Raw genomic sequence first — 14,700 nt, forward strand, 5'->3', positions numbered from 1 at the left:
GGTTGGTAGCATAAAGATTAAAACTCTCTTAAGAAATATACTTCTTAAGATTCAAACTTGTATTCTTACAGAACATCTTGTCGGTGTACGTTTATATGACTTAATAAAAATATTGCACCAAAACGCAACAAGACATAACAAACAATGATTGAAAAGCTAACTAAAACCGTAAAGTTTGAAATGCTAACAATTTGTTCCTCCTAGTTAATGCCCACTTAAACCGAAAGTTTTCTGTTTTTCTTTTTGACCAAAATACTACTATTAAATTTACCACGATGGAATTAGTTACCATTTACTTGTATCACTTTTCCGACTAGGTTCATAAACGATTCTAATTCCGCCTCTAATTCCGGTTACGTTCATAGCCCCACTATATATCCCCACATTGTGATGCTGATTTGCTAAGTAATTTCCACCAAACTATTAAGTCAACTAGATATTCTTGTATTTTATTAATATGATTTTTATTATAAGATATTTGCAAGTAATTCATCATTTTCATAATTAATAAGAGGTGATTACCTGATTATATCATTAAATTTGTTAAAAAAATAAAAATTTCAAATTTACTCTTATTAAAAATCATGAATCACATCTCTGAAAATAAAGAAGGAACATGTATTTTTTTTTTTATCTATACCATATCTATCAATTAGAAGTACAAAAAAATATTTGACCTGAAAAATTTTGAAAAGGGTATGGCACTTTAACCTAATTTTTATTGTTAGGGGCAAAGACACTTATTCATTAGAATTAAATTTGAAGTGTGAGTTGGTTATAGCTTTAAAACAAAAAAGAAGGAAAAATCATGGGAGGGTGACTTTTGGCGAACTGGACCAGCTAACACAGAAGGGCTTTTTCGTAATAAAAACAAAAGACCCGTCCCTTTTGGTAACTTAAATCCTTTAAAAGCTCTAAAATTCTAGAGGTTCATTCCATCAGAGCAACATTGCGTTTCCATTTTTACTCCATTCCCTCTCTTCCAAAATCCCTCGCTCGTCCTCCACTTTCTCTCTCTAAAATCTCAGAGAGAGGAGGAGAATCACTCAGAAGCAGACGACGAAAGAGGAGGAAGAGGACGATTGAGCTGTCAGCTCTGCTATCTGCGAATCGGAGTGGAAGAGAGAGATCGGAAAGGAATCGATTGCCGATGACGGAGCGCCGATATGCGGTGTTGATGTGCGCGGAGGAATCAGAGTATGTGAGGAAGAGGTACGGCGGGTATTATGGAGTATTTGTGAGACTGCTGGCGGAGGAGGGGGAGAGGTGGGACGTGTAGAGGGTGGCGCGTGGGGAATATCCGCCGGATGAGGAGGTGGAGCTATACGACGGATTTGTCATCACCGGAAGTTGCAATGACGCACATGGGAACGACGCCTGGGTGAGAGAGCTACTGACATTCCTTAAGAAATTGGATTCTCTGAGGAAGAAAGTTCTGGGCGTTTGCTTCGGCCACCAGGTATGTTTATTTATTTATTTAATAATTTATTTTTTGGTGAAGCCAGTACGTTTTTGTTTCGTTAAATTTTACACGTTTTTCTTTTTTAATTCCTTTTTCCTGCTTGTTTAGTTAATTTATATATATGTTGAATGTTCACTTTTGTTTTTGAATTTTATGATCCGTTTATTTATTAGCATAATCTAGGATTAATACAAATTTTAATCCTTTAAATTTACCCTTATTTTGATTCTGATCCTTCAAGTTTTAAACAATAGATTTTAATACCTCAAGGGACAAAATGGTCCAATTTTTTTTTTTAGGATTATAGGGCTAATGTTTTATATGAAAGAAAATTTAAGAGACCAAAACTTATGGTTTGAAATTTGAGAGACCAAAATCAAAATAAGAATAAATCTGAAAAACTAAAATTTGTATTAACCCTATAATTTAACAAAATTTTAAAAAATCATGTAAGTTTTAATCATTTTAATTTAAAACTTGAGGATTCAAAATTAAAATGAAAAACAAAAAAATTATATTAACATTTTTTTAACAAATTGATATTTTATATTCGTTGATATTGATGATTTTGGTGAAATATAAAACAAAATGCACAAATCACCGTGTCTTTTCAGAAGTGCATTGAATAATTTGTTAATTTTAATTTAATTTTAAACACGTTATAATACTTTTTTTTTTTTGCCGGTAAACTGTAAACATGTTATAATACCTAGCATACAAGCAAAAGAAACTATTTGTAAACTCTGAATAATGTAGTTTAACTTAAATTCTTTGTGCATGGTGCTTCTATTCTTACCCTAATGAACACAACAACTTGGGGTTATACTTTTATGTGAAGTTTTTCCTACATAAATGGGGACAAGCTCTTGGTTCATAATTTAGAATTTGCGAACATGATTTATACATATAACTTCAAAGATTAAAGGGCTAGTGCATAACTTAAAAGTTCAAAACATTATTTGTATTAATAAACGAATTATAGGTTCATTCAATCCCACGCATTATCATTCAACTAGTGTGTAACAAACCCAATACAATTAGGATTTGGATCCCCTCAATTAAGTTTTTTAATTGAGTTTTAATTGAGAAATATTAACCATTAGATCACAATATTAACCAATTGGGTAATGGTGTTGAGATAAAGGGCTTTGACTTTTTTTAAAAAAAAAATAAATTGGTAACTCTTTTCTCACTACTATTAGACGGTGATGATATATGTTTCTGATTTGAAACTGGATTGATGGAGTCTCGATGATATGGTATACTGTGACATGTTATGGTAATATTTGACATAAAGTATATTTATTGTTTTTTAAAATTAAAATAATTAATTCTTCAAAAAAAAAAAAGAGAATCTACCTGAATCCATTCGAGATTCTTTGCTGGTGTCAATTTTGTTTTATTCTTTTTTTTGCCCCCCCTTTCCCTCTTAGCAAATAATTTATGTCACATGCGATTCAGACATGCGATGCCTTCTGTCGGATTTATGGTAAATATACAAGTATATGGAGGAAATAAAGTTTATTATTTATTTTAATCAACATGGATAAGATTAGATTCATGAACAATTTTTTTTTAAAAAAATAGTAAAATAATAATTTAAGTATTTTTACATATATTAATATTTAGTTATATAAATTACTCCGAAGGACAGTTAACTTTGAAGCGTTGATTGCAATTTTTTCTGATAGATCTGAGAAAGAAAATGATATTGAGAATGAATAAACTATATAAATTATAGTTATTTTTATTACCTTTTTTTATACAAATATCCATCTAATATAGTGTACGTAAGGGTAAATTATTATCTAATCAAATTTGAGCAAATTTAATTAGAATATCCCTCTCAAAATGACTTTTTTACGGAGTTTTTAATCATAATGGAATGTTTGTGGTCGCTATCCCCATCAGGGGACCCAACAATAACAAGAATGTTTTGGAGGGGACGTTGATAGTGAGGCAAAATACAGAAGTTTTGTTTTAACATTTGCGAATATTATAAAAACTTATCTTTCAAGTTTCACACTCTTTACCAAGATTTTTCTTATCTCTCACTCGGAGTTTCTGATTTTCTTTTGATGTTTTGAATTGAAAGTGTTTGGAGTCATTGAAGCAGATAGGAGTTTTCTATGCTAATGATGATAAAATTTGAACTGATATGAAGAAATGAAGTCAAAAGAAAAATATCAACGAGGTTGGGTTTAGCGGAAGGGATCAGTGTCTCATAACGTGACGAACTAAGATTTGAATCTCCGCTAGGAGAGGTACTCACATTTAGTGTCCGATAATGTCTCGAATAGGATTACTTCTAATAGAAGGATACCTATATTTTAGCACAAAAAAAAATCGAAAGAAAAATAGATAAAGTAATCTAATAATCTGGTTTTCCCCCCTTAGAATGCAAAAGTTAGTATTGATTTATTTACATTTGCAAGTGGTTCAAAAGTTGAAGAAGAGCATGTTACATATTTTTCAAAATTTATTTTTTAGTTTGAATATACTTTGAATCAATTACAAAACTTTGATATCACAAGTAAAAATGAATGACATTATGTAAATAATAATATTACTATTAATAAAATCTCAACCAAAATGTCCAAAACAACTAGTGGGTGTTTGGAAGTCATTAAAACAACCAGCATTTTACACCTTGCGAGGGAAAAAAATCCATTTCAGATATTTACTTTTCGTAGCATAAAATTACTTAAAATAATTTAAACCAAATATTTTTATATCTTAAATCTCAACTATTTGATACTCTCAAGTCTCATCTATTCTTAATATAAGGTTCATTTCACATCATAATTTAGTATTTATGATGCATTATCAATCATACTCCAATTTAATTTATTTTCAAGTGTTTATAGAAGGAAGAATCCAAAAAAAAAACGTTTAGGATTACTAAATTTTAAATAAGAAATTTTTATAAAAATGTGTTATTTACAAGTTTAATATTATCAAAATATATTAAAGTGTTATCAAAATTGATTTAGGATTTAATAATTTTAAGATGGAATTCTTTCTTTTTAGGAAATAGAGTAACTTTACACCTTAATTCTTGTGATTTAGTTAAAAAGAGTGTATAGAGCGAGGGGCTCAATGCATAAAAGGAGTGTGGAAAATGCAATGACTTTGTGTGACCTTATGTTGTTTGCGAGTGAAGACAACTAAGGATTGCGTGTATTCGGTATGTGCAATCACGTGATGTGTTGTCAAACATGACAACCACTTGGCATGTGAGGAATTGGTTATATCTTAGCCGTTGGTTTCATTCATGACGTGGCATGTGGCCGTCCTTGCTCATACAAATTATTATTAAGTTCATATCTTGTGATTGTATCACTGCCACACATTGGTTGACACCAAATCGAAAAAGAACATTATACCTTGCATGTCTATTCATGTCCCGTGGAGTGGCATAAGGTGGGATCTGATCTGTCTCGACCATCCCCAATAATGAAATAGATTAGTTTCATCATAGAAATGGTTGTCCTAGGTGTCTCATCTGTTGTATATATGATATGGGGAATGAGTCAGGCTTATAAATATAAGTAAAATTTGTTCGATCTTAAATATAAATACAAGTTTGGCAAAAAAAAAAATATAAATACAAGAAGAAATTAAGAGAATTGCTTATATTAGTTATTTATGAAAAATATATATATATTGGTTTTCTTCAACTATATAGTACCATTTTAATCATTTTCATTAGGTACTACTCCCTTAATTAAAAAAAATTCTCTTAATATGCCCATTCGATTAATAGAATTTAGGGAAAAAAAATTTAAATTTAAGAGATGTAGAAAATTGAGGTCTTGTATTTAGGATCAAAACAAACTCATTTAGGAGTAGATGGAGTACGTTTCATTATAAATTGTATATTTAAAAATAATTTATAAACTTTAACACAAAGTTACATTATTTATGAGTCACAAACATTTCAACTCATTTTTTTTCTCACTGTGTGTAACACCTTTTATGTGACTTTTCATTCCGATGTGCTTATCTCTTTGCTTTGGTTTTTCTTATTGCTTGTTTATGCCCATGGTTTTCGACTCCAAGTGAAGTTGCAGACTTCTCAAAGCATGTAATATAATAAACCTTTCATCAGAGAAATATATATGGCAGAAACACTTCAAATCTAACACCTCTTACCAAATCTGGGGACGGGAATTGACTTCACTCAATCCAAGAAATTAAAACACAAATAGATAGATTTTGATGGACTTATTTTATGTCCGCTAATAATTTATCAGTAGCTATCTCTTTTATGGCCACAAGAACCGCTAGGTTTTATTTGGTAAATGAGGATGATTGTTTACTAGTTAAGTTTTTTGTATTGTTCGAACTTTGGATAGGTGTCTTCCCCGTTAGTTGAGGGGGACTCTGGTCACTATGATAGATTCCCTACCGCATAATAATAGCAATAATGATATAACCTTACCACTATAATCCATGTTTCCTTTTTGTGTTTAGTAAAGTTGAATTTGCTGAGTTGGATGAAATTATGCATTTTTCTGACCCATGAGATAATGTTTGCCAATTGTGATAGTCATAGATCACTGATCATTCACACACGCATACATATTCAGGTGGCTTATATAGTACTTTGGGACTATTCACTCCAGTCTTTAATATAACATCTAATTGATTAATTTGAAAAAATTAAGAAATTTACTAAATTACTTTAAATTATTAATATTTTTTATGGAAACTAATTTGCCTTACTTATAAATTAATATATAATCTAATGATCCGCATAAGTATTTTAGAGAGATCAGGTAATATATGCTATAATTAAGTAATTTGATAATTTTCTTAATTTTCCTAAAGTAATCAACTGGATCTTAGATCAAGGACTGATGTAGAATGTGTATACATTTGTATGTATATGATGCAGAAGAGGGATAGCATACAGATCCTTTTTCTTTAATTAAAGAGCCGAATATGACTTTGTTGAAAAAGGATTCTGATGAAAATTGGGGTTGGGTTTTGATCAGATACTTGGCCGAGCACTAGGAGGGAAGGTGACTCGATCTCCCACAGGTTGGGACATCGGTGTCAGAACGGTGACGTTGTCATCATCTTCATCACTGGCCCTGTCTTCTCTCAAGCTGCCTTCAAGGCTCTCCATAATAGAATGCCATCGTGACGAGGTGTGTCCCTTTCCTAAAAGCGACGACTCTAATAGGTTGAATTATCTAAAATCATTAAACACATATTCTCGTACGTCACTTTTGACCCACTTATCTACCTCCTCATAATCCCACTTAAATGCCTATTTGCTAATCAACCATGGAGAAACACACACAGAATATATATACTTTTCTTCTGGTCTTATTTATAATTCATTTCTAATACATTTCACAAAGATTAAAAAAAACCTTAGACTTTATTAATTCTCATTTAAAATTTAATAACTTTCTAACTTTATTCCTATTTAATATACATTATACCTCATGTAAACAAAGCCAACACAATAATAAATGAAGGGTAAAATTGTACATCTATATAAAAAAATTTTCTCAGTACTCTGTAAATAGGACTAAAAAATATCTTATCTTTTTGCCTTTTAAATAGGACCAGAGGAGTATTATATAGATATATATATTTAGTTGTCAGTGAGAAAGCCTACGTGCTTAATTACTTAATGATTTAGCTTATGCCATTTAAAAAGTTAGATGAGAGAGCTGCCAGCAAAGGCGGAGGTGATTGCGTGGTCGGAGAAAACAGGAATTGAGATGTTTAGGTATGGAGATCACATCATGGGAATTCAAGGCCACCCTGAGTACACCAAAGACATTCTTCTTCACCTCATCGATCGACTCATCCAACGCAATTTCATCATGGTATGTGTATATCTAAAGATTTATTAGTTGCTGATAGCATGAAATGGTGGGATTTGGGGCGTCCAGTGTTCCTTCTCAACTATCGCTTAATTTTTCTTCACTTTCTAAATTTTTTTTTGGTTTCCTTTAACCATTAGGTTATATATAAAATGGAAAAAGTGATATTTTGATATCTTTTAAGCAAAAAAAAAATGCAGTTTTGTATTTTTTTTAATGATTTCTCAAAGAAAAAAATAAAATTTAAAACTGTATTATTATTTTTTTGCTCGTAAGTTATTAAAATGTCATTCATTTCATTTTATATAGAATCTGATGATTAAAAAAGACAAGAAAAAACATCACCAAAAAAGAAAAACAAAAGAAACAAGGGAAAAAAAAAACATTTGAGAAGTGGTAGAAAATTAAGCGGGACAGATGGAGTAGCTTATGACATCCCAAAATGGTGTCCATGTAGCCGAGCTCACTTAGTGAACAGTGAACAGGGCTTATTATCGTTATATGTGTGTGGGTGTGCGTACCTATGAACCTCTTCGTCCTGTTCTCTCTATCTGTAATCTTCTGGTATTTCAGGTAGAAACTTGTGTTATGTGCACTAATAATAACTCTCACCCATTATCGGTGTTTGATTTGTGATGGTCACAGGAAGCTTATGCGGCTGAGGCGGCGGCGAGTCTGGCTTTGAGGGAGCCGGATAAGGAGGCATGGAGAAGACTCTGCATCAACTTTCTCAAGGGTAGATTATGACAATGCAGTGAGAGAGAGAGAGGTTTTGTATTGAAAGAAGTTGGGTTTAGGAAGAAAAGAGAGTGGAGGAATAAGAAAGCAATGGGGATAGAAGAGGGTTATGTGTAAGGGTTTACTCCATTTTCCTTCTCATTAATCAGTTAAATTCCACTTATAGGAGAAAAGTATGCCTAGTCTATTGATTTTTTTTTTTTTCAGATGGCGATAGAATGCACTAATTTTAGAAATATGCAAAAATAATTACAAGGAAAAGAAAAATTTTCAATTAGGTAGATGCTTAAATCTCCATTAAAGGAGCACTGGGAAACACGCCTTCTTTAAAAAAAAAAAAAATTCTTGTGTGAACTCTTTGACCGGTTGAGTACTATAGAGGCCAACAAGAGAAATTAGTCAGGGGAAAAAGGAAATAAAGGGTAACAAATTATGTAAATATAAAGAAAACAAAAGTCATATTGATTTTAGTGTTTACTATGATTTTTATTATAAAATAAATTAGCTACTTGAGGACTTGAGGCCAAGGAATCACACCTTCCATATTAAAATAAAATATATTATTTTGTTAAACTGTGTTAAAATTACGTGGATACTTTCTTATTTTAAACATATATCAATATCTGAAATAAAAAAGTTGTTAAAATTAATTCTTTTTACTAAAATATAATATATATTAATTTAAATTCATATTTATATTATAGAAAAAGAAAATAATATTTTTATTTTTATAATTATGTAGTTGGGGAAAAAAGGCTTCAACCACGGCATAATTCTTGTCATTGCTTAATTTCCAATAAGATGTAGGAGGAAGGCAAGTTTTCCTTGCCTTTTGATTTGTAATTCAAAGTTTGGTACCTAAAGAACTTCATATACTTGATATTTTTTAAATCAAGTAATATTTGGTTGGATTCAAGCATTTTAAAATCAGGGATAACATCCGAAGATGATTTCTCATATCTATACAGTTCAAAGACTTGCTCTTGTGATTACGTTTCACTTTGTATTATGCATGATAAAAGATTTATGTCTATAATTATATTCAATAATGTATTCATTTTATTTTTTGTTGCAGAATGCAAATGATGAAGATGATAAGAAAAAATCAAGGATTAATCTCATTTCTAATTCCATATTTGATTTAAATATTACTATTTTTAAATGATTGATGAATGATAGATTCAAATGACATGATTATGATTGTTATCATATTTGTGAAAATTTGATTTATAATATCCACATGTGGTATGGATGAACATGAACATGTTATCTTTGTCGAATGTTGCTTATGATAAAATGTTAAGGTGTAATTTTGCCATCAAAATTTTTTATGTAGGAGTTGTGAGTGTTCAAAAATTTTTTGGATCAATATTACTTCAAAAATAATAAAAGATGAGTAATATCGCTTCTGGATATTAAAAATTAATTTTTAACCAATCAATTTTAACTTTTTTAACGGTTAAGGTGACTTTACTCTTTTCTTAATACTTTCAAAATAATATTAATCCAAAAAATCTTCCAGATACTTATATTTCCTACACGAAAACTTTTGGAGTTAAATTGAACTTAAACCTTATGATAAAATAATGCAAAGTTATGCAGGGAGAATTACAATGAGGTCCCAAAAAAAAATACCAACAAGACAAGTGAGTAGTTATTATTTACTATCTAAGAACTTGTTATTGCTGGCTTTTTTATTGTCCAAAGACTTCTTAATAATTATGTTCTTTACTTGGAACTTCAAGTTCTCCTACTAATGTAATATATATATATATATATATATTTATATTTATATAGGTTTAAAGTGGGTTATATGATTTGTATGTATTATATTTAGGTTTTAAAAATTACTGAATATTTTTCATGGGTAAAAACGAAACAAGTAATGTAGATTAATAGGTTGGCCTTTAATCCTACTTCTACCAAACAAGTTGAATGTTATTAACCTCTCTTGATGTTGTCATTTGATCTCTTTAATCTATTTTGGCATTTGTCTTTTCTCGGGTGTGCAATTACTTGAACATTTTTCTCATTTTCTTAATTTTATATATCTTCTTTATTAATAGAAAGCAGTATTGGCTGGGGGATATGGAAAGCAAGATGTAGATATGTTTATGAGAAAATTGAAGTGGATGCCTGAAGTTGGGTAGCAGTGGCTATGACATTAGTGAGAGACTTTATGGATGCTGCAACAAGTGATGTCTGTTGCAGGTCAGGTCCGTTAGTTCTTGTTTTGAAGATTGATTCCCCTGAAATGGTAAGGCCTAAAAGCTTACTCAAAGGTATGCGCCAACATATTAAGGAACATTTATGTTATAACTAAAATGACATTGTAATACTAACGGGGTTGGATCTAACGGAAGAGACTAGTCCCTCACAAAGTAGCGAATCAAGATTTGAATCCCTATTGGGAGAAATGCCTACATTTAGTGCCTGACAGTGCCTCAAATAGAATTGCTTCCCATAAGAGGATACCTATGCCCTAGCAAAAAAAAAAAAATTGTACTCTAATGTCCTAAAAACTCTCTTAATAAATAAGAGATTGTGGACCCAATCACACTTATGACCGTCAAGCCGTTAGTGGCTGCAGCAATGCAGAGGCAAATGCATAGAAAATGCCCAAGTTTTTGTTAAGAGCTAACAGGAGGAAGTGTGAAATTATGAAGACGATGCTGATGAATAAACTTCGATGAGACCTGCCTCTTAATGTTAAAAAAATCTCGCAGAAGATGTACAAGTGTGTTTGTGGGTGAACGGCAACTAGCAGACATGCAGAATATGAAGGGCAATATTTAGGCCGTTGTTAAGGATGGTGGTTAGAAACATTCCGTGCTCTCTCAGCGTATTACCAAGTTCTCATGTTTGCTCCTAATTAGGGGGAAAGGCACAAAATTCCCTGGAGATATTGACCCTGCATGTATGGCAACTAAGAATGGAGATGGCGGCTCACTTGGGCTACAGTGGCTGCAGCAGAAGGAAACAGAACGTAAGCTAGCTCAGCCTGATACACTTCCCAAGACCTGTGCAACGTGCAAGTGAAGCTTGAATGTCTATGGAGGAAAAAGTGGGAGGAAAATAGAGACCAGATAAAGCATCCAAAAGTCGTAAAAAAAAAAAAAATTAGTAGTATTCTTTCCAAACATAAAGCTGACAACATAATCAAAACATTTCCTCAGGAAGCTGCGTGAGCATCACACTCCCTTCATAAAAAGGATGACATGTTTTTTACACTCAAACAGCGGCTGTTTGAATCTCTTCAAAGGTAAAACTGTCCTAGTTGGACTAAACTGGAATATTAGAAAGGAATTGAGCTCCAAGGGTGTCAGTGTGATTTGCTAAACCATCCTGTTACACGAATGAAGCTTATTTAGTTGGCAGAATTAGAGGGGCAATCAAAATGAGCTCAGAAAACACTATTCAAACGAAAGAGCCCATGACAGCTCCATCTATCGTCAATCCTTTTCAGCACTGTATAGATAGGGAAATCAGAATTGTTTCAATGTCAGTTTCCCACGATTAATATCGTTAAACAGAGAAACTTGTTTCGCTCAAGTTCAACATGACAACCATCAAACAGATCCACATATAAAGCAGACCAAATAGACCAATTACGATATCCAAAGATCATAATAGCAATGAATGAATACTGATGGTTCATGCAAAAAGTCTTCTTTCCATCTTCCTCCATAAAAGGCTTTATTTAAGTAAAGCCGACAACCACATATGGAATAGTCTTAACCATCAGAGACAGTCTAGGACAGTGACACTGATGCTGACTCATGGCGGAGATGACTCATTGCAGAAGGGTAAGAGCAGAGGGAAAATAACTCAAGCACTCAATGAGGCTCCAGAGTTCTTCCTGCACTCTGCTAGCATGTCCATGTAGAATTGGCACTTGCTAATGTCATTCCCGTAGCTGTTCAGGCACTGCAAGAAAATAATCACACATCTCTAATGTCAGCAAATATTAGAGATGAAATAATTAATCAACAGCAGGAACAATAAGATTCAAACATGTTTGGCTTAAAAATAGATTGTGAAGCCAATGAAATAATCACACTAGTCCAGTTATTCAGTAAAACAAACTGAAACGTGAAAGATATATGATATACGTGATGACGCCATACTGGTGCAGTCACATGAAATTCATGCAAAGCATGGAAAGCACAATCATGCAACAAACATTTGAAACGCATCTGACATGAGGAACTGCTAAAGACTAAGAACCTTTCACAAAGATCTCGCATGTCTCGTAGAATGTTAATCAGATAGTTATTATTTTCTGTTGCTTAAGATATTTCAATACTAATGGACATATCAAAGCATATAGCATTCGAAACATTAAAAGAATGGGTGAATTTGAGAGAAATCCATCCTGTAAAGAGTTGTTCACTTGCGCAAGTTAAGGTTTGATTTAAGGGTCATAACTCAGATAGCCAGAACAGGAAAGAAATGCATACATCTTGGAAGGCCTTTGTGTGAACACCACAGGCATCGCTACCAAGACTGTTTGCTGTTGGTGCAGGGGCTGCAGCGGCACCCTCAGAGACAACTGTTTCATGTTGAATAGTTCGGGGACCCATCACGGCATCCACAGCCCTGTGCGCTACTGCACTGCCAGTTCCAAAAGCCATGCCTACAACAATTTTTCCCATCCATTAAGCACAAAGAAATATGTTTTCACAGGTCTCATCCCATACGTTAAAATGAAATAATCATATTCACTAAAGTACCCTGAGCAATGGTTGAACCAATGCCACCAAGCAGAGAGCCACCACTGCCACTCTGAGCGGGAGCTGGGGGAGGAGCATGGTGAGCTGCAGTAAGACATAACCAAGGTTAGACAAAAATTAAACCACATAAGTTTCTGGCTGAGTAATATTAATACCATGTCACAACGAAACTCTTTAGAAGGCACATTAGACCTTCATCATTATTTAGATTTAAGAACAGCTTAACTTTGTTGTCAAAACAGTTAATCTTTTCGGAACGTACATTAGAAGCATGGTTCACAGCTTAACTTTGTGAACTGAAACCGAAAAAAATTTGACATTTTAACCATTTATTGCATCATATTCTTATTTACCTGGCTGAGGTGGGGGATTACGAGCCGCTGCTGGACGAGGTGCTGAGCGAGAAGATCTTCCTGCAACGATAATCATATCATAAAGGATCACACAGCTAAACTATGACCTCTCAGCGCAATATACACAAATTATTGATTAGTTAGTTCAGTCATTCAGAAGCTTTTAACCAAGGCAAAATAAATAAATAATCATAATATAATAGCAGCAAACGCTTGGATGACAGAGGACCTAGCTTACATTTCAAATGTTTCCTTAAAAGAAATGTTCTACGAAAACATAGCCGCTTGCAACATCACAGAAAGCAGAGTTGAAACCATAATAACCACAAATGACACTAAAAGAAATGTTCCAAGAAAACACTGCCGTTTGCAACATCACAGACCGCAGAGTTGAAACCATAATAAACACAAAAGACAAAGTCAGGATAAAAATCCGATTAGGGTCAAAGTATTCTCAATAAAGGGGCAACCTAAGCTTTTGCCAACACCCCATAAAAATCTTGCTTAAATAATCATCGACTTACGCAACACGCATCACCAGAAATGAGAGAGCATATGCATCACTGTATTAAAATTAATGGGTTAAAGAAAAATACCTCCCTGGAAACAGTAAACGATTTCCCATTTTTTGGAAAAGACGGAACTAACGCTTCAGCAAAAGCATAAACGTCTAGAGTTCATCAACAACAAAACCTTTCAAGCGAAAAACGTCGAACCCTAAAAATCTCAAATTTCTTCGACAACGAAACAGGAAAATTGAAAAAGCCCTAGATATCATCGAAGAGCTAATCCTATAGATTCCCAATAGACGAATGTCCAGAAGATGAACACGAAATATAAATCGATTAGAGGGCAGCCAGTTACCACTGGAGCTGCGGCGAGGCATGGTTAGAGTATGCGGTTGAGGCGGCGGAAGAGCAGATTGACAGACAAAGAAATCTGAGGAGGAATCACGGAATATGCTGCTGCAGAAATACACACCAACAAACGCTTGGAACGGAAAATTTATAGCCAGCCCCACAATAAAATTATGAGTTGCGGAGTCGAGATTTTAGGGCCCAAAAAAGAGTTCCAGAACCATTCAGACTGTGTTAACGTGTAAGTATATGATTGGTTGATATTAGGTCAATGACGTGGTCAATTTTCAGTTGGGTTGTGATCGGCAAAACAAATTGGATGCATGTGCATAAATTGGAGTATTTGCATTTTATTTTATGATAAGAAAATAAAAACTTAGAAATAATTTTAAAGTTAATTTTTGGAGAAAAATGGCCTATTTCCCTAGAAAATTTAAGAAAAAATAGTTAGAGATTTATATTTAAGCTACACATTTTAGGATAATTATTTTACGAGGTAAAGAAGTTATTTGAGACATAAAATCTTTAAAATGAGCTAACTATTAATTTCTAAAATTAAGGTCTATTTTATTGAAAAATTTAGGAAAAATAGTTAGGAGTTGATTTTTGACTCAAAATTTTTATAAAAATTATTTTATAGGTCAAAGAGTTAATGGAGAAGAAAAATCCACACGAAAAATTATAGAAAAATTAAGGTCTATTTTATTGAAA

General features: G+C 32.8%; 1 protein-coding gene and 1 pseudogene across 1 annotated transcript; one reads left to right on the forward strand and one right to left on the reverse strand.

Moving 5' to 3' along the window:
* Nucleotides 1-967: 967 nt before the first annotated feature.
* On the forward strand, nt 968-8,163 carry LOC114737634 (gamma-glutamyl peptidase 5-like; annotated as a pseudogene).
* Nucleotides 8,164-11,460: 3,297 nt separating this feature from the next.
* LOC114737633 (coiled-coil-helix-coiled-coil-helix domain-containing protein 10, mitochondrial-like) lies at nt 11,461-14,155 on the reverse strand. Its single transcript, XM_028925584.1, has 5 exons — nt 13,997-14,155; nt 13,133-13,192; nt 12,780-12,863; nt 12,507-12,682; nt 11,461-11,973 (listed from the first exon to the last, which is right to left on the reverse strand). Exons 1-5 carry the CDS (start codon nt 14,016-14,018, stop codon nt 11,875-11,877), a joined length of 441 nt encoding a protein of 146 aa, XP_028781417.1. The 5' UTR covers nt 14,019-14,155; the 3' UTR covers nt 11,461-11,874.
* Nucleotides 14,156-14,700: the final 545 nt, after the last annotated feature.

This window comes from Neltuma alba, unplaced genomic scaffold, assembly GCF_004799145.2.
Source record: "Neltuma alba isolate B1F8T4 unplaced genomic scaffold, ASM479914v2 tig00013471_pilon, whole genome shotgun sequence".
Taxonomy (NCBI): Eukaryota; Viridiplantae; Streptophyta; class Magnoliopsida; order Fabales; family Fabaceae; genus Neltuma; species Neltuma alba.